Source organism: Polistes fuscatus, unplaced genomic scaffold, assembly GCF_010416935.1.
Source record: "Polistes fuscatus isolate 324 unplaced genomic scaffold, CU_Pfus_HIC Scaffold2, whole genome shotgun sequence".
Lineage (NCBI taxonomy): Eukaryota > Metazoa > Arthropoda > Insecta > Hymenoptera > Vespidae > Polistes > Polistes fuscatus.
In genome coordinates this window covers 17,132,664-17,156,437 of record NW_025113096.1, presented here as the reverse complement: position 1 = coordinate 17,156,437, position 23,774 = coordinate 17,132,664, and the positions used below count along the sequence as shown (strand labels likewise).

Sequence of the window (23,774 nt, the reverse complement as noted above, 5' to 3'; positions counted from 1 at the left end):
TTGTTGAAAATATTCGCGACTTCCTCTCTCACTATTTCTCTTTCTTTCTCTTTCTTTTTAGTAGGACTGACATTGAATTTTTAAAGGTGCGTATATTGCATGTTTAAAATACGATCAAATTTATATTTTTATTGAAGATTCCACACAATTACAATTATTATTATTATTATTATTATTATTATTTTTATTATTATTACTATTATTATTAAACTTGGATATATTTAACTGGATCATTATAAGTATGTACATGATTCGCGAATCTCTATATTCAAATAAAGGATACAAATGAAATAATTATATATTGGATAATATGATCGATTATTTTAAAAATAGAAAATTTATATTTCATTTAAATTTAATTTATTATTTAATGTATATATATATATATATATTTCTTAATTTTATATTATACGTCATTTCTAAAAATGCAACTCGAAACGTTACTTGAATCCAGGACGATAATAATCTTCAATGAGGTATAGATTTCAAAGTTATTTCTCGCAACATAGCATTACACATAGCTGCATAAGGATTTAAAGAGACAAGCTGTGATTTGGCAAAACTCGAGCCAGCTTTGGCTGCTAGTGTAAAATCTTCTTTAGCTTTTTGATCCTCATTCATGTAACGATACAGTATTCCACGTTGGCAAAGCGCCTGAATGCCTGCTTTTCCTTTTCCTTGGCTAAGTTTTACTGCCATGTGCAAATCCTCCAATGCTTCTACATAAAAGATAAATTTCGAACATATATCATACGTTTAGTATTATTCACAATTAGTATTTTTTTTTATTTTTTTTATTTTTTTATCAATAAGTATGCACGATACCGTTTTGTCATAATAAATTAATTGACGTTACCATTATCACGGCTAGCCAAACGAAATGCTTGAGCTCTATCGTTTAAAATAGCTGGAGAGGAAGGTGTTTTCTTTAAAGCTTCCTCGAATAAACGGAAAGATTTGTCAAAATTATTTAATTCTGCACACGAAATAGCTTCTTTCACGATACTCAAAACTTCATCTGTCAAAGTATCCGTCTCATCTTGGTTTAACGTGTCTATACAAAAATAAATAAAAAATTAAAAATCCTCGATTAAGGAAGAAAATAACAAACTACGTACCAAGATTTTCATTTTCTGGAATATCAATGGTTCCATGTGCTTGAAATGGATCAAAAATTACGTTTAAAGTCGCACGATCGCGTTCGCTCAGTCGCTCCATTTCTACTGAATTCTCAAAGATATTGTATTTTTAATTGGCATTGGTCGAGAACTCGTTTCTGTTTATCGCGAATGAATTAACTTGTTTCCTTTAGAATACTATACTGATATACGTTGTTATTTAGATTATACCGGTTATTTAGCATAAAGGTGTGACATGTATATATAGATGAATATAATATTAAGGAAGTATTAGTTTTAGGAGCTCTAATCTTTCGGAATTTGTTCTTCGCTAGTCGATGTAATAAATGTACCGGTTTGATATGGAAAATTTTCAGAGGAAGTACATAATTAGAATCTTAAGAAGAAGGAGAGGAAGAAGAAAACGAAGAAGAAGAAGAAGAGAAGAAGAAGAAAAAACAAGATGATGTTCGAAGCACGCGACACAGGATAAAGATCTTTTTCCTTGAGTATGCAAATTCATCGGTTGTACTGTTAACTAGCTATTTTGTTCATTTAACGTTTTCACGTTTCTTACGAAACGTGAAGATATAAACGCCCCAAGAAAACTTTCGTATCACGGAAGCTGGCATATTGCATTTATCAACTACAAAGCTCTCGGAGTTTTATTTTGTTTACTTATTTTAGTTACGGAATATACGTTTATCTTTTTGTTTTTAGTTTGAACTTCCGTAAGGCTGTACAATTATTACTTTTAACGAAGCATTACGTATCAATTCATTTCTTACTTTAAATTAATTTTTTTCTTTTTTTTTTAGGATATATTTAACGAGTATTCAGAAGAAGGGTTTTTACATGTTACATTTCACTATAATTTACAGGTAAATGCCTAACATAATCATTTATTTATTACAACAGAGGCAATTAAATATCAAAATTATTCATAATTTTTTGACAAGTATAATAAGGGCGCATGTTACACTAGCAACTTGTTTAATCGCTAGAATGAGTAATGAACCATTTGTACTATTTTTCTTAAAAATTTTCTAAAATACAACATACACCTTTCTTCTGTAGAAACTCATTCAATTGCATATTTGAATGATATAATCGGTAGTAAAATAAATCATTTCTGAGGGAACAAATAAAAAAAGAACAAAATTTTCTTGAAATAAGCTTCTGTATTTTATTAGAAAATGAGTTAGAAGAAATAGGACCATAAGTATAAGAAAAGGTATTCTTTTCACTATTCTTAAGTGCATGGAAGATGTGCATGGGTCCTTGGGTACATACTACACATGATAGGGGGATGGGGGGGTGGGAAGGAGGGCCCGTCACGAACGCGAAGTTAACTGCCCATAACTCATATCCGATATATAATAAATATCGTTACTCCATCGTGAGTACACGTGGACGTGCGCGAAGTGGTTTATACGCTTATGCGAATCGTACGTGGAAACATGGAGGGGCTTCATGTATATTTTCTCTCTCTTTCTTTCTATAGAACGTCGTGTATACGAACATAAACGTTTTAGAGTACCTCGTGTCTACGCCTTCACTGCTAGGAGATAGGGAAGACGACCCTTCCTCGATCTTTCGTGGTTAAACCTTCGCCCTTTAATTTTTAACCAATAGGACTAAACTCGCCAACGAAGATAACGTTTCATGAAGAAGATTTCTTATACTTTTGTAAGGTTCCTTTCTTTTCTTTTTCTTCTTTTTTTTTTTTTTGAATATCTCACATTATTTCTTTTTTTTTTGGTATCAACAATGTTTTTATTTGATTTTTTAAACAGAAATGCGTCCTGTCATCGCACGAGTATTTATTTAGGCTCCGAATTTCGGTTAACTCTTCTCGAGAGAACGAAAGTAGAAAAAGAAAGCAAGGATTCGTGCGAGAGGACGAAACCTTCCTTGAAATAAAGACAAGAAAAAATATCATCCTGCATGAGCGACCACCGCAGTTTGTGGTTACAATAAACAAGGAAAGAAAAAAAGAAATGCATCTATTTTTCTCTTTCTCTGGTTCATGCGCGTATACGTTAGTCTTCTTATATTTTTCTGTCTCTCTCTCTTTCTCTTTCTCTTTCTTTCTTTCTTTCTTTCTTTCTCTCTTTCTCTCTTTCTCTATAGGGTTAGCTCCTATCTTCTTCCAGCTCTTCTTTCTCCCTTCGCCCTTTGCGCACATGTACCTTACGCCGAGTGCAGACAACCGGATTTATATTCAAATGAATCGTCGTAGAAGGGTCGACTTATCAACGTATCGCGCTCGATGAAGCAAAAAGACAAAAGGAGTTAAGTTTCGAGAATAAAAATAATATATGCGTGGGGTTCCATTTTCTCTTTTTGGTTGGATCCTTTTTTTTTGTTTATCTCGAATTTAGGCGTACAGATTTTGATCTTAACGCGTCTTAAACACTTCATTCATTCATTCGTACATATTTGTATTCATTATTTTGTCGTATTTCAATTCAATAGATAAGTATAGTAATTAAAATATTTTTGAAACAAGATCGTAGTAGCTAAGTTTTCTCAGTAATAATGAAATAATACTGGTCAGTAAATTCCATTTGTTCTTTCTTTTATCTAAAATTCAGGCGTACAGATTTTGGTTACAATTTGTTTAAAAATTTCATTTCTTTTCGTTATTTTGACGTATTTAATTTTACGTGTTAGTAGATATAATAATTGAAATAATTTGTAAGACAAGGCGATAGTTGTTTTCTTAGTATCGTCAAAGTAATTCTGTTTGAGAAAGCTTGTAGAATAGTTAGTTGGATTTAAGTTCGATTTCTAAATCTATCATTGTTCTTCGAGATGAGAATTATTGGTACGACGATATTCTCCGTTCATCCTGGTACATACATGACTTTATTTAGCTTTAGTTCGTCGAAACCGGTTACAAGCGAATGCTTTTCTCTCTTTCTTTCTCGTGCATCGAGCTCACTGGTCCCCAATAACATGGCGCAACTCGGAGATTTGGTGTACAACCGCGAACTTTTCGGCTTTGCGTACCCGCTCTGAGGAATTTCACGTGTGAGAGAAAAAGATGGAATAACTTTGCGTCGAAGTATTTTAAGGGAAACAAACTCGAATAATTCAACAACTTATATGTTTTATCTTAAATATTTTTATTTATTACTTTTAAGTATTTAATCATTTTCCAATTATTTTCTAATACAAATAAATTATCTTTTGTTTTCTTAAACCATAGATTATAGTTAATTTGTTTTCACATTTTCAATATCTTCTCAATTGGATACGAGAATGAATGAAAGTGGGTGGGTGGTGGGTGGTCATTGGAAATCCAGAATTTCTTTAATTAAATTTTAGTTATCTAAAAGGCTGAAAAGCTTGCAACTAAATTTTATCCTTTTTACTTAGACGTGAAAGGGAAACGATTTACCGTACCTTATATTAGATCGCGTGGGTAGCTTGCGTCATTAAGCACGGTACTATACGGTACAAGAATGACTTTGGCTTTGGTGGAGAAAGTGACCGGGTGTGGCTTCGCATTGCTCTTCAAACTTATTGTATAATTCGTTCTCGAAGGGATCGTTTTTGAATGTTGGATAATTCCTCGAAACATTTTCACCGACATCGATGTTATCTCACAATCAAATTGCATAAGATATTCGCAATCAAATTTCTGAAGTACAATGATCGTAGATTTCATTTTAATATTATTTTAAGACAAAAAGAAACTTATTTCAAGAACGTTTTTAATGAAAACGAGCAGAGCTATGATGGTCCGAATGAAAATCTTGTAATTAAATTAAATGAAAATAATATCTATGCAATTTTGAAGCTTTGAAACAGCCTGTATCATGATATCACGAAGTCGAGACCCGCACCGATGTGCAAACGGTTTGTCCGGTTTTCGAGACAAAGGGTTCGTCGAACTCAGAGTGCAGGGTTCGATCGGCAGAGCTACCGAATGTCTCCTTACGTAGTACTTACTTAAGAGTAAGATCGTCGATCTATGACGTAAATGCGCCCACATATATCGACTTTAGCATACATACACAGAAATTTCTTACGAGAACGAAAGGAAACGTACCGCTATGCGTACGTGTATCCTCGTGATTTGACCTCAAATAGAACCCTCCAAAGACACGCACGCTGTTGGTTCCCCGTTTCATTTTGATTTTATTTTATTCTTTTTTTTTAATTTTTTTTTTTTATCAAGGATATCGTATGTAGAGCATTTTATTTGACGATAAAAAAAAAATAAATAAAACTAGTAACAGTAACTAGAAATGATTATGAAGAACGAATACCTTTTCACGTTCTATTTAAATAGAAAAAAAAAGCCGAAGACGAGTACAAATTTCAAGGTTGAAATTACTTTTGAAGATATTCTGTATCTTATTTTGTTTTTTGTACCTTTCTTTTTTTTTCTTTTTTTTTAATCGTATCTCTCGTATATGAGACAATTATGAGAAAGGGCGTTTCTAATAAGACGTCCCGTCAACTTTTTGCGATGGAATTTCGACTCTCCGTCGACACCGTCGTTGGAAGTTACAGAGTTCGTTAAACGCAACGTTCGATCATCCTCCGTCCTTTTCTTCTCCTCCTACTCCTCCTTCTATCTTTTTCTTCGTTTGTTCGTTCGTTCGTTCGTACGTTCGTACGTTCGTTCGTTCGTTCGTTCGTTCGTTCGTTCGTTTCTTGGTTCAAGCCGAGACGAACCTCGGGCATTCATTGTTAATACTTTTTCGAGGTTATTACATGTCCGATATGTAAATGCATCGTTGAGAGTCCGGTCCTCGACATCGGAGGACCAACTCCTCTCGCTCTCTTTATCCAACTGCAACTCTCTTTCTCCTACGTTCCTTTATTCCCCATACTGCATTCTCTCTTTTCTTTACAGGGACGCAACTGATCCGAGACAACGTGTGCTTTCAGTGAAAGTATATACCGCGTATTTATCACATTTTTGAATAAATCCTACAAACAATATAAACGATTTTTCTAATCTTACAGCATATGAATATTACATAAATCCAGGTTCTTCGAAAGATGGATGATTATAATTAAAATGAAAAAAGTAACACATCGCGAGTCGATCAAATTGGTCTGACGAATTTTTATTGAAGTTACCTAATGTAAAAAAAAAAAAAAAAAAAAAAAACATTGAGACGAGTTAGAAATTTGTTGTAATGTCCGTTTCTAATTTTACCTTTGTGATTTCTTTACAGATTGGTAGTATCCGCTCCTGGTTCGTGGCAAAACCATCACCACACCAGCGTTACTACCACCACCACCTCCACCATCACCTCCACCATCACTATGCCCCATCGTCATCACCATCTCCCTGGTTTCTCTGTAACGGATAGGCTTCACCTCCGCAGGACGGAACTCTAGTACGCTTCCAGTTTCGCCCTCGAGAGTTCTTCGCGGTTTAGTAGGAACGTGCCTCTCGCAACGTGCACCTCGAGCTCCTCCATGCTCGCCATATTCGAATCATTTGACCAGTATTTTCCATCCGATCTAAAAGTATCAATTAAAATTTCTTTTCATTCGATCGATTATTGAAACAACATTATTTTCTACGAATCGTTCCTTTATTTTTATTGATAAAAAAGCGCGGGAAGATTCGATTGGAGGAGAATCGTTTCAAGTTGATGAGTGACAAAGACGGGTGATGCACGTGACCGTTTCTTCACGTTTTTTACCAAAGATGAGGAGAATTGTCTGAGAAAGAGAGAAGAAGAAGCAAGAAAAAAGAGAGAGAGAGAGATAGGTTAAACATCATTTTCAAAATAATATCACATACTAGTTAATCGTACTCGAGCAAAGAAAAAAACCTTTCGTGATATCTGCACGCACTTTCTTTCAACTTTTCCTTTAAACTTTATTTATTTCCTTGATCTCGCTCCACTCTACTTACGTTCAAACTTGTTCGACGATTATCAACAACTCTCCTTTCCCGCGTATGTAGGTATTTTTGATAAGTCTTAGGGAATCTTTATAACCCGTGATCCTCTTCCTGTCGTTTTATCATCATGACCGGGTTATTGCAACGCATCCATCCTTGGCACGATAGCGTGCGTTTAAGTATTAGCGTGAAACTCCTTATTATTATTCGTACCCTGGCTCATAAATTATAGGAGATTTAAGTCTTCAGGTAACAAGCATGTCGAACGATAATTTCATTGGTTTATTCATCGGTGTTACGAATTATGTGCTTTTCATTTACGTGTCTGTTAAAGAAAACGTTCTTCGTGAAAATCATCATTATTATCATCATTGTCATCATTATCATCATTATCATCGTCGTCGTCGTAATCGTGACCGACAAGACGAACGTTTGAATAAATGAAAAATAAAATAACAAAAAAAAAATAAAAAAAAACATACAAACAACAGAATGTCAGTTGGTTCGCTATTTTCAGAGATTGGGAAAGAGAAAATCTTACGGAGGCAGAGAAAAAGAAAACACAAGACGATCCCTTATACGTAAGGATGCGATTGCGTAGGAGAAGATACACGAAGCGGTGACAAGAGGACACAAGGAGAGTTTGTCTCGACATGAGGCTAAGTCCAATATTTCTTTCGTGTGCCACGGCGAGCTTGTTCGGTTCTGTTGAAGCCATTCGAAGTCCTTCGTATTCTAAGGATTACGAATTATCAACGGAATTCTTCCTTGTACCGTCGGAAAATGCAGTTGATAGAAATGGTTTGGCGAGCGTGGCCAGCGTTATCAGCGTACCGGCACCGAACAGAACCATCTCCGTCTTCAAGATGCCTACCAGGAAGGGCCAGGAACGCGAAACCGAATCCAGTAGACCGCCAAGCTCGCGTTTCCTTCTCAGACAACGACCTTGGGCTCTTCCCCTTGCAGCCCTAAGTGCCGCAGCGATGCTACTCATGGCTGGTTTCGAGGTTTTCGTACTCCTCAAGGTTGGTCAATGCTCTAAACTTTAACACTAATGGATACTTTTTAATATTCTCATCCTACTTATAAATAATATTATATTTTCTTTTCTTTTTTTCTAATCTCAGGAGCAGTGAAATTACCGGTATTTAAATACTTTTCAATTGTTTTCGGACATAGACGAAGGAACATCGAGTTCTTGAGAAATAAGATTCTTTTGACCGAGATTTTTCATTGATTTTAAACAGTTCTCGTATAATATATATTATTTTCGATAGAATTCTTCGACAAGCTCCGATAATCCGGACCCGATAAAGAGAATTTCGCCGAGACCTAGGCCTAGTTTGTCGAACGTTTCTATGTTCGACATGTCTCGTCGTCTAGGTTGCGTATTGCCACGCTCCATTGGGCCACGAGCAAACGAGTCGGGAAAGGCCGTGATAGTAAAACGAGTTTCTTTCCCTATCACACATTGCTCCTCAGACGTAGACGCTCTATTATTATCATACCATTACTATCTCGTTACCGTTCTTGTCGTTTGAGGAAGTTATCGATTACTCTCCAAACTTTTACGGCTACTTGTTCGATCTGAACGAGCAGTAATCTATTTGTATATGCGTGTACCGTATTTATCTATATATATATATTTATCTGTTTATACATATAAATTATAGATAAAGTATTTGTTTAAATCTTGTCTTCATTATAATTAGAGAAATTAATATACCCTCATTGAGAAAGCGATCCGATTTAATTTGCTTACGATTATGTGGTTTATTCTTCCTCTGTATACAATCTGGAGCAAGACGGCGCCTACTCGTTTCATATTCGTTATTTACCTTGCTCGGAATCACGCATAATGCTTCGAACACCAAATTAAGATCGATGATAAAGAGAGCATAATCACGACCGATTTAATCGACAGGAACTTTTTTTTTTTTTTTCTTTTTCTTTTTCTTTCTCTTGAAAATATTTAATATATTTCCGATGAAATTTCAGGCAAGAGCAGCAGCCCCAAACAGACGACACTTGTTCCTAGGCCAAGCTTTGTTACTTGGTCTCTTTCTTTTGGCCGGACTTTCGGCTGCAGCTTCTCTCAGTCAAAATCCTTTATCCTGTGCAGCCTTCAGACTAGTCGGTTTACCAGCGGCCCTCGTATTTGCGGCCCTGCTCGTCAAATGTGTCTTCCTTCTTTCCTTGAATAGCGGCGTCTATTTGCCAGCACCTTATCAAGTTAGTACGAACTATAATTAAGTGCACACATCGAAGATTTTTCATTAAATTCGAATAATGCAGAGCAATTTGCATATATTATATTTTCTTTTTTTTATTTTTTTTTGTTTTCTCTTGTTTTTCTTTTTTAATATTTTCTATTTAACGCCAATTTGAATATTTATTGAGAAAGATCATTTTCGCGGTTTCAAAGAATGTTGTTATATCTAAGAATTCCAAAGAGATCCGGTCTTGTTTCTCGATCTGCGGTAAAGCTATCACGCGAGTGTTCGATATGAATGAAAAGCTTGCTTGTAGTCGTGTATAGGCAACACACGTATACACAATAGTGGGTTAGTGTATAGAAACTCGTGGGACGACTTAGACCGTGAATACTCGGAATTTTTCACGTTCGGTCTGCGCCGAGCGATCAGAATGCCAATGGTACGCGACTATTCGCGCAAAAGCAACATGTACGTAACTAACACACACATTGACAGATTGAAAATAATATTTATATATATATATATATTTGAATAATATTTTTTTGTTACCTCATCGCAGGCTTTAGTACTGATATTTGCAGTGATGGTACAAGTAGCCATCGTCGGCCAATGGTTTTACGGGGAACCACCTGCAGTTATCCAAGTTCAAAATGTTGATCAGAGCGGTCCGGTTGCATTGGGTTGCAAAACTCCTCTCGGACAGACAGTGGCTTCCCTCGGGTAAAATTTTGAAATGTAACTTTTGGATTACAGATGTGGCACAGTATAAAAATCTATAATATTTTCTACAAATTTGATCCTTTCATTTTATTCCATTTTTGTTGCTTTAGATATCCAGGGATACTGTTAGTAGCAGTCGCCTGTTTAGCCGTTCGTGCACGTGGCGTTCGTGATAATAATAGAGAAGCTGCTTTTATCGGACTTGCCGTTGGTTTATCATTGCCCATTTGGATATCAAGCGCGATTGGTTCAACAGTAGCGTCCTCCGAGAGCGATAAGGAGGCGTGGCTAGCCTATGGTCTCCTGACTACTTCTTTCCTCGTATTTTTGACGATGTTTCTGCCGAAGGGTCGGCAATTGGCTGCCCTTGGTCGAGAAGGACCCACAACCGTCATTCGAGATCGCGATGACGCACTTAGCTCTCTACCTGGAAGCGGCTATTCTCCTTCCTTTTTTCATTTCAAACCTGCCGAAACATCCTTGAAGAGGAAGATGCATTATCACAGCGCTGGTACGTTAGAATGGACGAATTTCAATGATTTCACCCGAAACCCCATTTGTAAATTTCTTTTGTCGTTTTGCACGCACTTGTAAATTGCGCTATTAGGTGAATACGTTTCTTTCACAATTGCAAAGAGTTTCTTTTCGATTACGATATTCCGAACTTTACGTAAGGTAATTTTATACCGTATAACCCAAGTAGAAAATAGAAAAACTATTATAATTAATAGGATTTTGAAAAAAGGATGCAATCCATTCGAAAAATTAAATAAAAGAAAGATAATCATTTTCACACGTTTTTACGATATTTCAGATCGCGTCGCGTTGGTCTCATCGGGAATACCTGGTTGCAGTGCTTGTAGACATGGGGGAAGTCCACCAATATATTCCGATGGTAAGTCACTGATATATTCGACTCTGCAACTTCAATTTGAAGTTACCTAAATGAAATTGTTGATTTCTCTTAACTCTCTTCCTTAAGATTATTTTGATAAATCATTTATTTATCCAATATCGAGACGTAGACATTCTTGGTATTTATCTTATGTAGGAAAATCTCATGATAAATTTGCAACGTTAAAGTACGTGTAATAAAATCGCTCTCTTCTAGCGGCGACATGTCGTCTCTTCTTTTTCTTCTTCTTGCTGTGCATTTTTCCTTCAACGTAATTGGTTCCTCGTTTACGCTCTTGACTTCTCGCGACCTTCAACTCGTAAGTACCAAACGAAAGGAAAGAAAAATCGTACGTTTTAGCTAGAGAGAAAGAGAGAGAGAGAGAGAGAGAGAGAGAGATATGTGGGAGAAAGAAAAAGAGAAAAATAAAGATAAAGATAAAGAGAGAGAAAAAGAGACAGAGAGAGAGAGAGAGAGAGAGAAAGTCCTAAGACGAGGGTCAAGCACTTCTTCGGTGTTTAAAGGAAGAAGAGAGGAAAAAGGGTACCGTTAGATTGGACGAACGACATCCTCGTCGTCGTCGTCGTCGTCGTCGAACCGCCTGCAAGTTACTTAAAGCTTTCCCTCTTAAAAAAAGGAATGTTAGTTTTCGCATACACATGCACACACACAAACACACACACACACACACATACACACTGATACATTTATCTTTTCCTTTTAATTTCACTTGATAATGATCTTATTCGAACGAAATTAAAAAAAAAAACTTAACTAACATAAGAATGCTGACGTTTGTAAACGTATACCTACATATTTATATTTATTCAAATTTATTTGGAAAAAAAAAAATGAAATAAAAAGATTGACGTTATTCGTCGATTAGTCAATAACGTCAGCGTTCTAAGTATTTGCGCTGAAAGCGTGAAGTGCAAAACGCGATGCCTACATAACGCGTGATATGTCTCTTTACCGTAATGTTCATTATTACGAGCAAGGCGTGGAATATACTAGAAATTACGAGCTAAAGGTCACTAGCCCCTTGACCATCCACTTAAACGAGTCAAACCTCTCGCACCTACTTCGAACTTTTTATACGACTTTTTTTTCCTCTTTTCTTTTCTTTTATTTTCTTTCTTTTTACATTTTACTTTTTATTTCTTTTTTGTTTGCGCTCGACGAAGCGAAAGAATCGGGGGTGAGATGGAAGGACGGGATGGGAAGAAAATAATGGATCTTTTGACGAGACAGAACTATGATTAAAAACCCACACGTGATTCGTATTCCTTAATAACGATACTTCAGGGCCCTCTTTTAACACGAATGACTTTTTTTTTCTTCTCTTTTTTTTTTCTTTCTCTTCTTTTTGATTCGGGGTATCTCAATACGTAATGATAAATGTAGAATATTTATTATATTATCGCGCGTGTTATTGGAGAAGTATGAAATGACGTTTATGGTCAGCCGCATAAGTAGAACACTATTATCGATGTCAGACACCGATAAAACCGCATTAATAAATTGCGCTTTGTTCTTTTATGTTGGTTGAAATCTTTTTTTTTTAAATGAAATATTACATTTTAAATTTATTATTATTATTATTATTATATTCAATATCGAATTTCTGTATTAGAATGATCGATGCTTTTTCTGTTATTTCATTTAGTCAATTTTATATTTACATTGATTTACATAGATTTGCGATACAAATGAGTTACATTATTTTTATTTAACAATGTTTTTGAAGTTGTTGATCGTTTGATGATTTCTAAAGTAAAAGTATGCTATACGTGTGTGTATAAGAGAATTCTCGTACTACTTAAAATGTTTTCTCTTGTTCGTTTTCAGAGGTTCATGGGCCGATGGAGACGTTTGTTCTACCATCCGGCATGTATTTGAGGCCGGAGGACGCTGGAAATCTCTACACGACTTTATCAGCAAATCCAAACGTATTTTTCCAGAGAGCCACACATCCGGGGATGATGTATTGATCCCTCTCTCCCTCTCCTCCCTCTCCCCCTCCTCTCCTCTCCACTTTTTTCCGTCTCCTTGAACTATCGATTTTAATCGACCCGAACGAACTCCAATCCAAACAATATTTGATTAAACGCGTTGACTGCCACGCAAATTTTACGCGTTTTTCCCGCAGAAGCCACATTTTGAGATTAAATATAAAACAGTATAATAACGCTAATCACAAATGACCTACGTGGCCCTATTGAATGAACAAACGCCGTGGCATTCAATGTGTTAAATTTAATGGAAAGATTGCCGCCTTTTAGAATTATTTCGCATTAGTTTAAGAACAAGGATCGAATTAATCGTTCCGATTGTAAATATTTACGTTGCATTTTTTAATATTTGACACGTTCTTTTTTGTCAACTTTTTATTCTTTCTATAGAAAAAAAAATAATATTGATAGTACGTCGAATGTTATGCGTGCGAATAAACATCTTTCTTTTTTATATAATACATTATTTTTAGTACAATAATTTGTTATTAAAGTAACAACGAATTTCGTATTATTAAATAATCATTTTAATTAATTATTTAAAGCAAGAATAATTACATTGAGTCATTGAATTTGTGAATTTTCTCTATCGATAGAAAGAATAATTCGTAGTTTACTCTATTCGCCATTTTTACGCAACAAAGAATGACGTTGCTTTTTAAGGAACTTTTTTACATACGAATAAATAAACTAAAAACTGTACAAATATACATGTAGATATAATAATTGTGATATAAGAATATGATAAGAAAAATAATCGATAAAGTTAATACCGCGAATAAATAATGAAATAAAAAGAAAGCAAGAGTATAGATAGTAGTTGAATAATTCAAAATAGGGTCATGCAAAGCATCACCAACGACAGGTTGCTGTCACGTCACGTGGTTAGAGTTAGGCGGGGAAAGGTTTCTCCAGACTGCTTCTTTAGAAATGTCAACAATCGTGAAGGATATGATCTTGTAAAATAACCACACCTCTGCATATAGCAATATTTCCACGTTTTTTTGCAAATTATGTATATCTTGATTGCCTTTAATTAATGCACGCTCGTAATAATAACTTTTTTACGACATGCATCATCCTAACCTTACATTTAGAAATCGGTATCAGTGTTACTGAGATACTTGGTATTTAAACTTCATATAACGGTAAACGAAATGGCAGCAGAATTAGAACGTTTAAGGTAAGTTTGGTTTAGTAATTAATTACTTTTATGCATTTATAAATACATATACATATATAAACATTTAGAATAACAATTTGGTTGCAATTATTGATAATATATATATTAATGTCATAGTTAAATTAAATGATTTTTATAATGAGATTATTTTATCTAATTCTTATGCGTTGATTTATTTCATTTTATCGTTAAGGATTTACTTTGTTACGTGGAATGTGGCTACAAGGTACCCGGAGCAAGCTCTTCATCAACTTTTAAATATTAAGCATGGAGTATTAAATCCCTTGCCAGACATATTTTTTATTGGGTATGTTTAAGTATTTTAACCACTAGAGAAATTTGTATAGAAAAAAACTGAAGTATATTAATAAGAATTGATTATATTTTGCGGTAGACTACAGGAGGTAAAGGCGCAACCACAGAATATGTTATTAGATACTTTGTTTCAAGAGGATCCATGGACCAAATCGTTTAGGCAAGTTTACGCAACAAATATTTTAATCATTTGTCCTCAATATTGTGACAATTAAATATATTAAAGCGATACAAATTCTACATGTTAACGCTAATAATTACAGAGAAGTATTAAAAAATTACGATTATGTGAAAATCCGTTCTCAACGGTTACAGGGTCTCGTTCTAAATTTTTTCTGTTTAAGAAAACATATAACCCATTTAAGATTGGTCGAAGCGCAATATACAAGAACAGGATTCGGTGGAATGTGGGTAAGAAATTGATATTCAAAATTCTATATATATATAAATATTTTTTATACATAAAAATATATTTTTTAGGGTAATAAGGGTGCTGTAAGCATAAGATTTAATCTATATGGTGTTAGCATTTGTGTTGTAAACACACATCTTACACCCCACGATCATCTATTAGCGGATAGAATAGCAGATTATAATACTATTCTTAGAGAACATTCTTTTACTGCGCCTGACACACCAAATATTTTATTTCATGAGTTTGTATATATATATATATATATATGTATATATATTTATAACATAGATATATACGTATACTGATTTTGATACAGATCAAGTTTATGGACAATTGCTTTAATTCTTTTTCAGCTACGTATTTTGGATTGGAGACTTAAATTTTAGACTTCATGGAGAAGATTTAACTGCAACTGATATTGATTTGTTAGTTAAAAAAAATCAATTAAATTTACTTTTAGAAAGGGACCAATTAAAGATGGTGATGAGAAATGGCGATGCATTTGCTGAACTCCATGAAAACGATATAGAATTTCCTCCTACATACAAATTTGAATTTGCTTCGCAAGATTTTGATCTCAAGTATACGATGATTAAAATATAATTCAATGTGAATTGTCTACAATTTTTATTAACCATTTTTTCTTACAGGCGTAGACCATCTTGGACGGATAGAATTTTGTACAAAGTTAATGCAAATGTATACGATGATGTTACGTTAAATGCATTACAACTTAATTACAAGAGTCACCCTAATTTCATTCAATCTGATCACAAGCCTGTAACCGGTGAATTTAATATCACGGTAGTGAAATTTTTCTTTTATTTTTTAATTTTTTTTCTACATATATTTTTTGTTTTCTATATGTACATTTGAATTTATTTTATTTAGATCAGGCCACATGTGGAAGATAACGGCGTTGAATTCCAGCCAGTTACCGCTTGGTTCATAGATGAAGAAAATTCAGTATCATATAGATTGATCGGTGATGTAAGACCAGTCAGTGGAGATTGGGTGGGTCTTTTTCATAATCAATTTTCTAGCTTAGACGAATACATCGTCTATGAATACGTTGGACGAGGTAAGAGAAGAAACACAATTTATTTTATTAATTTTATTGAAATTTTTTGTCTCTGTTGTTTAATAAATATTATAATTATCATTAGTCAGAACAGGAGAAACTTCAGAAATAGGACCTTCTGAACCGATAACGGAAAGAATATTTTTTAATGAGACGGCCCTTAGAATTCCTGGAATGTACCGTTTAATTTACGTTGCGCAACGTGGTGATTTGAAAGGAATTCTTGGTATGAGCCCACCATTTCCAGGTCATCGTAGACCACTTTGATCGAATCTGTCAAAGTCCAAACAAATTAGTTAAATTATTTTTATAATATAGTAAATAATCTCGGAATATCAACGAAAATGGTTTTTTTATCGGTGTATATGACGGTATGATCGGTAAGCTAGTTTGGTTTGGGTCATTAATTATAACAGGTAGGCCTAAGAAGAATAATTGACCAAAAAGAATTACATATGTTTTCTTCTTTTTTTAATACAATGACAATTATATTAGAAGTCTTGCCATGGCAAATGATTTATAAACATTCGTTTATAAAATTTAAATTTACTGGTGTTTAATTATATACACACACATATATATATATATATATATATATATATATATATATATATATATACCGCGGGAACCTATAGCACAGGTTGAATAGTTTCTAATTGACATAAAAGTTGATCTGATCTCATTTGAAATCTAATTACAAAAAGAATTATTATTTTCTATTAGAGAATGATACACGCAAAATAGAGATAATATATGTTATTTTATTTAAATGTCGCTTTTCAAAGCCTTCGATCATAAAGGATCGATTAAATACTTATTTCCTATTATTGTGATAATTCCATCGAACAAAGAAACATAACGTGTATAGCATTGGTATTGAGGTTGAATGGGAAAACTTAATATAAAATTATATAGCTATAGTACGGAAATCAGGAGTTGAATATTTTTCACATATTGTATTAATGGATATGAATTTTCTCATTAGCAAAATAAATATTTTATCAAATTACTTCAATTAAAATTAGGGCACCGTTTCAGCCAATTACCTATCTTTTTGTCAGAACTCAACACCTGATCTCCGAAAAGTATATAAATATATATACATTTTATTAATATATGTAGAGAATTTAGTTAAAAATATTTAAATGTTATTTTCGGTACCTGGTTAATGCTTCTGAGTTTATTGCTCGGATGCACTCGCGCTTAATTATCTTATGTATATCTCGAAAAGCTTATTAGAGTGCACTAGAGCATTTTATCTAAATGTAAGAAATCTTTTTAATTAATACATGCACGCGTGCACTCTTCTGAGAACAAATTTTTAAAATTATTCGTTATTAAATAACGAAGCTTGTTGACTGGATATGTAAGTCAATATATAATGACTTACTATTTTAAAATTTATATACGAGTTTCGGTATATATACAAAACAATGAATCGTGTATATGAATGCGAAATAATAAATATATACTATGATATATGTATATATATACATATATGATGATGAAAATAAAATGTAATAGTATTTTTTATCATTGTATTTCATTGTTAAACTAAATCTTAGTCATTATGTACAAATATTAAATATTCCTAATTCGTATAAATATTTTTATTCCAGTGGTATCGATTATATTTATTGTTGCATGATATACGACCCTTATATGGGTCGGTCAGTAGGTCATACAGGGATTTTGCATGGATGACCCATATATGGGTCGATAGTAGTTAAATAAAGGGTTAAATAAAGTTATACAATATAAATAAATAATAATAATAATAGAGACCGAACAATGTTTTAGTATATAATATATTTTAATGAAATAATGGTAATAATAACAGGACGATGAAATTTACACGATTTCTTCAAGGTTTGTTTATAATTTGATCATTTGAAAGATCATTTTATGATGAAAACAGATATATTTTAACGATGAATTAAATAAAGTTAGAATTAATGACATACAACTTCTAATGGTTAGATAACTGATTTAGACACGCGCATACTTAAAACTCATTGTCAGTTATACACCAACATAACTGATAATCTAATGGCGAGAAAACATCTTATTATAAGGTTGTTGCATAATTTCTTTAACATTTGCTTTAATGTTTTTTTATGCAACCTAATAATTATTATATAATTTTAGCACGGATAAAAAAAATATACATTGACATTTAAGTTAAAAACACATTCCTCTCTCTTTTTAAATATATATATATACATAATCAATTCAAAATTCATTAAATAATTCTATTAATTCTAATCTTTGTTCTATCAGTTCGTTGTCGAATTGAATTTGATGTCAATAAAATATTATGTCTAATCGTTTTAATATAAAACTTGCACAATATATACACATTTACACACACACACACGCGCGCGCGCGCGCGCACACACACACATACACACGAGACACAAATTTAGAGTTGTCAATTACGTAATACCAAATAATTTCTCATAAATTAATTATTAACTAATTCTAATTTTAATTGATAACAGTAAGAAGACTAAAAGCAGCGGTGTCAGTTTGCGGTTCGACCGTATCGATACCACGTAGTTTTTGTATTCTGTACCAGATAAAATCTCGAGCTGGTCTACGTAATACAAAAAGACCAAATATAAGAAGACCTTGCAGAGCATTAACCAAATCATAAACCGACCAATCGAAGGGATTACCACCGGTCCACCAGGATATCAATTCCATAGTCAAAGTTAAACTCATCAAAGAAAATAATACTAAGCAGACTATAAATGTTCTTTTCAAACTACGAAACATCCTTTGATCTTGCCGATCGGATTCTTGATTTCTTGCTAATCGTCTAATCGCGAGATCCTTTTGGTATTTTCTTATCGTTATTCCAGTTAAAATAAAAAATATTAAATTGACTAGTAAGAGCAACACCATTGGTATGTAAAAGTATGGCATCGATTGGGTATCCGCTAAAATAATAGAAAATATTTTGTAAACATCGTGTATGAATGATCGTATAAGTATTTCAAAAAATAATTTGATAGGAACTTACATTTAAACCAACAGCTTTCATTATCGCTATTGAAGTTAGGTTTTACGTATATCATAGGTATCGTTGGGTTGAGATCCAATACTATAGATAAAAAAATAAGAATACCAGCGGAACCCCAAGCCCATATCGAGTAATAAAAGAAGAGTACATTGGGTTTGATTTTTTTGTATGCTGCATGATGAACGTGATTTCGTATTAGTAGCCATGTCTCGATGCACATCACGTTCAACCAGAAATAAGAGGCCATGAACGAGAATTGGATAACGAAGGCTGTAAAAAAAAATAATCAAACACATCGATCGTTTCATCATATTAATTATAAATAAGATAGTATAAGGTAATAAAGCATTAATGTTAAATGAAAGTATTACATAGTGTATAAAGTATATAAAGTTAAACATTTAGCTGCAAAGGAGATCAATTAATTTATAATTAATTCAATAAATAAAACCAAAGTCTAGTCTAATGAATTATCGTAATGAATTCTCGTGAATTATTGATAGAATTGTAATTAGATCATTTTTTCTTTATTTTGTTTCAAAACTCACCTATGCCTATACATGTATGACCTTCCCAATGTACGCCACCAAGTTGCGTAATTGCTAAACCAGTAAAAGCTAACGCCAAACATCCGCAATAATGACAAAGTATTTTTCCATAAACGTCTCTTAACTTAGGCGTTATTGAAAAAGCTATTATGGTGAGTATTAAAAATGGTACAGATATTAAAAGTCCACAGGCATAAAAAATGATTCGAGTGTCTGCCATCAATATTTTATCTTCTAAAAATGATAATAATAAAATCTTTATGTTGGTTTTCTGTTTCGATTATTTTTACAATGCAATATATATTTTTTTCTTCTTCTTTCATTTTAGTACTTGTACGTTATATTTACCGTTTCGAGAACAGACCACCGTTATCAGGCCCAACGTTGGTGTTATTTCCATGCAATAATCGACTCCAGGCATGAGCATTCGAGGAGAAGAGTCCGGTAAAAAAATCGTACCATTGAGTAAAAGGTAATGTTTATCTTCCACATTGATTTCTGGCGATAATAAGTATCTGCAAAAGAAAAATAAGAAATTCAATAATTTTATATTTTAAAAATAAGTTAAAATCATTTAAAACGTGTATAGGATATCTCGTTAAAAATCAACAACCAATAATACGAATGGTTTTCCCGTTCGTATTTGCGATACAATGTCAAATATATTTAACCGAAGATTCTTTTATCGATCGAGTAAAGATGATCTTGGCACATTCCAACGAGTCATTGAAAAAAGACAAAAATAGGGCCTACGTATATAAATTTTACGTAAGAAGTACAATGTTAAAGTCTTATTGTTAGCTTTGAAATTGATTACGATGATGATAGATACTCAATGCGATCGAGTTATGATAAGTCGAGGAAATAATCATTTTTTTCTTTTCTTTTCTTTTTTCATTAAGTTAGGTAAATAATATTCTTTGTGGAAAAATGTATGCGTCGTACAACGTCGCGTTCACGATCGAGGATATATTTCCCGTTATCTGTCTATTTCTATTTCTTTCTTTTTCTTTATTTTCACACTTCTATCAAGAAAATAAGATGAGATAAACACGTACGTCAGGTTTATCGAAAACAGTCACCATTTGAACGCTTATCAAACATTTCGTCGTTGGTCATTGATACGCGTCCGATACGCTCACCATACCGAATGATTATGCGAATTTATTTACTATAAAAGAAATCTATTAGAAATTAATAAAAAAATTAATAGAAATTAATTCGGTGCCTTTTGATATTAAATTCATTTCATCAAAATCGGTATCTTTTTTTTTATCAAGAAATTCGACAATTGCCTGAAAAAGATGGACCAAAGTTATTGAAAATAATGAAGACATTAACAGATGTATGATCATCTTATTAAATAAATATTAAATTTGTTTTAAAAAGTCACCGGGGAATAATTGCTATACTTCATTTTTCATTCTTAGCATAAAGAAGAAGAACAAAAGTATCATTTACCTGTTATATTGACAAGATTCGCCAATGATTGCAACGAAATGGTCATGTTTGTCCCCCGGTATCGAAATACCGGATGAGTTGAAATCGCAAAAAAGTGGCGAGAATATGGACTCGGATGAATAGTTCAGCGACGAAACGCATTTCGAACTCTGTCCTTTGTCTCGAATTAATATTTCATTAATCGGACAACATTTTGCAACCAACGGCAGAGTTCTGTATTCTTCCGAAATGGACGTGATGTTTTCCTACGAATGAAAGAAGGAAAGAAAAAAATATTAAATGTAAAATATTAAAAATAACTTCCTGTTAATAAATTAATAAATAAATAAATAAATAAAATGAACATACCAGTGGAATAGAATAAATGACGGGTATCGAACCCTCGACGATAATCAGTCTTGAGATTAGAAGAAGTTTTAAGACGAGAGGTACTAACGAACACGAGTTATCCATTATTCTACATAAATTTCTTTTCACCAAAGAATTACTTCGATACATTTTGATTTTTAATTCCATTTTTTTCCGATTAAATAAACACTAACATCCAAATTTTCTGTCACTTGTTACGAGGAATATTTTAAGAAATTTTACAAGTTTCGTGCTTGGTACGTCGAAAAGCCAAAACCATTTGTCGTCTGCGAATGATTGGCATATTGCTTCTTCGTCCAAGAATATTTATTGCTTTTTTCCTTTTCTTCTTTTTTATTTTTTTTTTTTTCAATCAACGTACGTAGTTACACCTTTTGTTTGTTCTCCAAGTTATTTCACTTATTCTTAGTATCTTTTTCAAGGTTTAAATATTTTTTCTAAACGTGATTAGAAGTATGTGTTTGCTTTTCAAACGATTTACTGGATATTTGAATGAACGTGCACATATTTTTTCCATTGAATTTTATACTTGACTACTAATTATGAACACTTCAGCTGACGAGTTACTTGTACGTCAAATATCCTCCTTCATTTTTTTATATACACGTATCGTTAAATAATAATAATAATAATAATAATAATAATAATAATAATAATAATTTGATACACCCACGCCCACACCCGAATACACACGCACACAGACACACACACACACTTGTTCACAAGTCTTCTTGGATGTTCACGAATAGATTCAAACACATTCGAACGCGACTATTCGTTTCGTTCAGTTGATGATTGGAAAGTACGTTCATAATCTACAAATTAATGACTTCATCTTTCTTCAGATTTGGCGCGGGTAATCTCTTCCAAGAATGTTCGAACAATTCCGGGAATTTGACTTCGTGAGAAATGAAAGGAACGAATAAAATAATAGTTCGCTAACCCAGAAATCTGGCCAATACTTTTATCTGATCGTTTAAGAAATCAAAAATACAAACTCAAGTCAAATTGAGAATAATTTAATTTATGGGAAAACGCGTGGGTTTTTTTTTTCTTTTTTTTAATCGACTCGATTTTCTCTATTCTTCTAAGAAAAATAATTTACTTTCACAAGTCTACTAAGATCAAAAGATCGGAGCAGGAAGATCGAAGGAGGAATAGTTCTATTGATCGAAGAAAAGAAAATAAAAACTTTGAATTGAACGCACGTGCTGCTCTAGTAAATTCATGAGTCATTTTCAAACGATTTTTGGAATGTTTCTGATAAACTTCAATAATCGTGGAAAAAATTAAAGAACGGCATGCATTTTTATAGGATTTAAATAAATACTCTTATTCCTCTTTCCGCGATTCGAATTTTTTCTTCATACGCTTAATATGCAAATAACTTATTGTGTCAGATATGGAATAATTAAATACGTATGGTTTTATATTGAAATTGAATTGACGATGACGCACTGAAACACGTCAAAGACTTTGATTTCACGTAGTTTACAGATCCACGTCTGGGAAGGCACTGGCCAGACTCCTCAAGACTCTCAAGGTTTTATCGATTGGTGCCTGAGATCGTTCCTACGTATACGTAAAGAAACCTACTCAACACACACACATACACTCATAGAGATCCATATACTTAAGATAATACAATACTATCTAGTTAACCGTCGTAATTTCAAATTTACGGATCTTCTATTATTTTTTCTTCCTTTTTGATCATTACCACCGTTTATTTTTCATTTGAAGATTTATGCAATTATGCAAACTATATTGCAATGAATAAAAAGAAGTAGGTATGAATCGTGTATTACTCGATGATAATGCTGTTTATTCTATTTTTTACACTCGTATATTTTTCATTCTTTAAAATTCGAATATAATATTTTATTTTTGTTAACGTTAATAAGGAGAAACAAATTTTCAAATTGGGGTAATATTTTTTTTGTTATTTTTATATTGTTGTTAATGGTAATTAAGAATTTTGAATTTTAAGGGTACCACGTGTAGCCTTGAATTTTTCTTCAGAAATAAATCTAACGTTTTCGGTATAATCTTACCCATAAGAACAAATAATTGTAGATATCATTTTATTAAAAATAAAATAAAATTACACGTTTGATATTTCGGCTCCCTGTTGATGAGAAATCCCAAAGCCATTGACTTTTATCCATACATAAAAGATAAATAATAATAATAATAATAATAATAATAATAATAATTGTAGATATCATTTGATTAAAAATAAAATAAAATTACACGTTTGATATTTCGGCTCTCTGTTGATGAGTAAGAAAATGACTAACGCAAAGAAACTGTGAGTTGCATAGGAATTCCCAAACCATTTACTTTTACCCATACATAAAAGATAAATAATAGTAATAATAATAATAATAATAATAATAATAATAATAATAATAATAATAATAATAATAATAATAATAATCATAATAATAATAATAATTGTATATATCATTTTACTAAAAATAAAACCAAATAACATTATTTGACATTTGGGTCCATCTGTTGATGAGGGTCTCA

General features: G+C 32.8%; 4 protein-coding genes across 10 annotated transcripts; 2 read left to right on the top strand and 2 right to left on the bottom strand.

Annotated features, from left to right (window-relative positions):
- Nucleotides 1-61: 61 nt before the first annotated feature.
- LOC122517174 lies at nt 62-13,320 on the top strand. Of its 7 annotated transcripts, none has more exons than XM_043635591.1 (8): nt 62-86; nt 1,496-1,999; nt 7,517-8,024; nt 8,998-9,231; nt 9,775-9,935; nt 10,046-10,446; nt 10,750-10,830; nt 12,679-13,320. In XM_043635591.1, the coding sequence occupies exons 3-8, from the start codon at nt 7,653-7,655 to the stop codon at nt 12,819-12,821; spliced, it is 1,392 nt and encodes a 463-aa protein (XP_043491526.1). In that variant the 5' UTR covers nt 62-86; nt 1,496-1,999; nt 7,517-7,652; the 3' UTR covers nt 12,822-13,320. The 7 variants fall into 7 exon arrangements, with proteins under 7 accessions (XP_043491526.1, XP_043491523.1, XP_043491529.1 ...); XM_043635588.1 differs by lacking the exon at nt 62-86 and having other exon boundaries at nt 1,187-1,627; nt 1,937-1,999; XM_043635594.1 differs by lacking the exon at nt 62-86 and adding an exon at nt 11,047-11,149 and having other exon boundaries at nt 1,187-1,999; nt 12,679-12,751.
- Nucleotides 469-1,268, bottom strand: LOC122516123 (tetratricopeptide repeat protein 36). The gene is made up of 3 exons (XM_043633693.1): nt 1,119-1,268; nt 857-1,054; nt 469-719 (listed from the first exon to the last, which is right to left on the bottom strand). The coding sequence occupies exons 1-3, from the start codon at nt 1,216-1,218 to the stop codon at nt 469-471; spliced, it is 549 nt and encodes a 182-aa protein (XP_043489628.1). The 5' UTR covers nt 1,219-1,268.
- Nucleotides 13,321-13,691: 371 nt separating the features above from the next.
- Nucleotides 13,692-16,282, top strand: LOC122517173 (inositol polyphosphate 5-phosphatase K-like). The gene is made up of 9 exons (XM_043635587.1): nt 13,692-14,025; nt 14,219-14,332; nt 14,420-14,500; nt 14,604-14,751; nt 14,821-14,996; nt 15,109-15,336; nt 15,406-15,559; nt 15,647-15,836; nt 15,922-16,282. Exons 1-9 carry the CDS (start codon nt 14,000-14,002, stop codon nt 16,101-16,103), a joined length of 1,299 nt encoding a protein of 432 aa, XP_043491522.1. The 5' UTR covers nt 13,692-13,999; the 3' UTR covers nt 16,104-16,282.
- Nucleotides 16,283-18,323: 2,041 nt separating this feature from the next.
- On the bottom strand, nt 18,324-22,750 carry LOC122516122 (G-protein coupled receptor Mth2-like). Its single transcript, XM_043633691.1, has 6 exons — nt 21,219-22,750; nt 20,871-21,115; nt 19,758-19,924; nt 19,410-19,643; nt 18,862-19,131; nt 18,324-18,778 (listed from the first exon to the last, which is right to left on the bottom strand). The coding sequence occupies exons 1-6, from the start codon at nt 21,384-21,386 to the stop codon at nt 18,324-18,326; spliced, it is 1,539 nt and encodes a 512-aa protein (XP_043489626.1). The 5' UTR covers nt 21,387-22,750.
- Nucleotides 22,751-23,774: the final 1,024 nt, after the last annotated feature.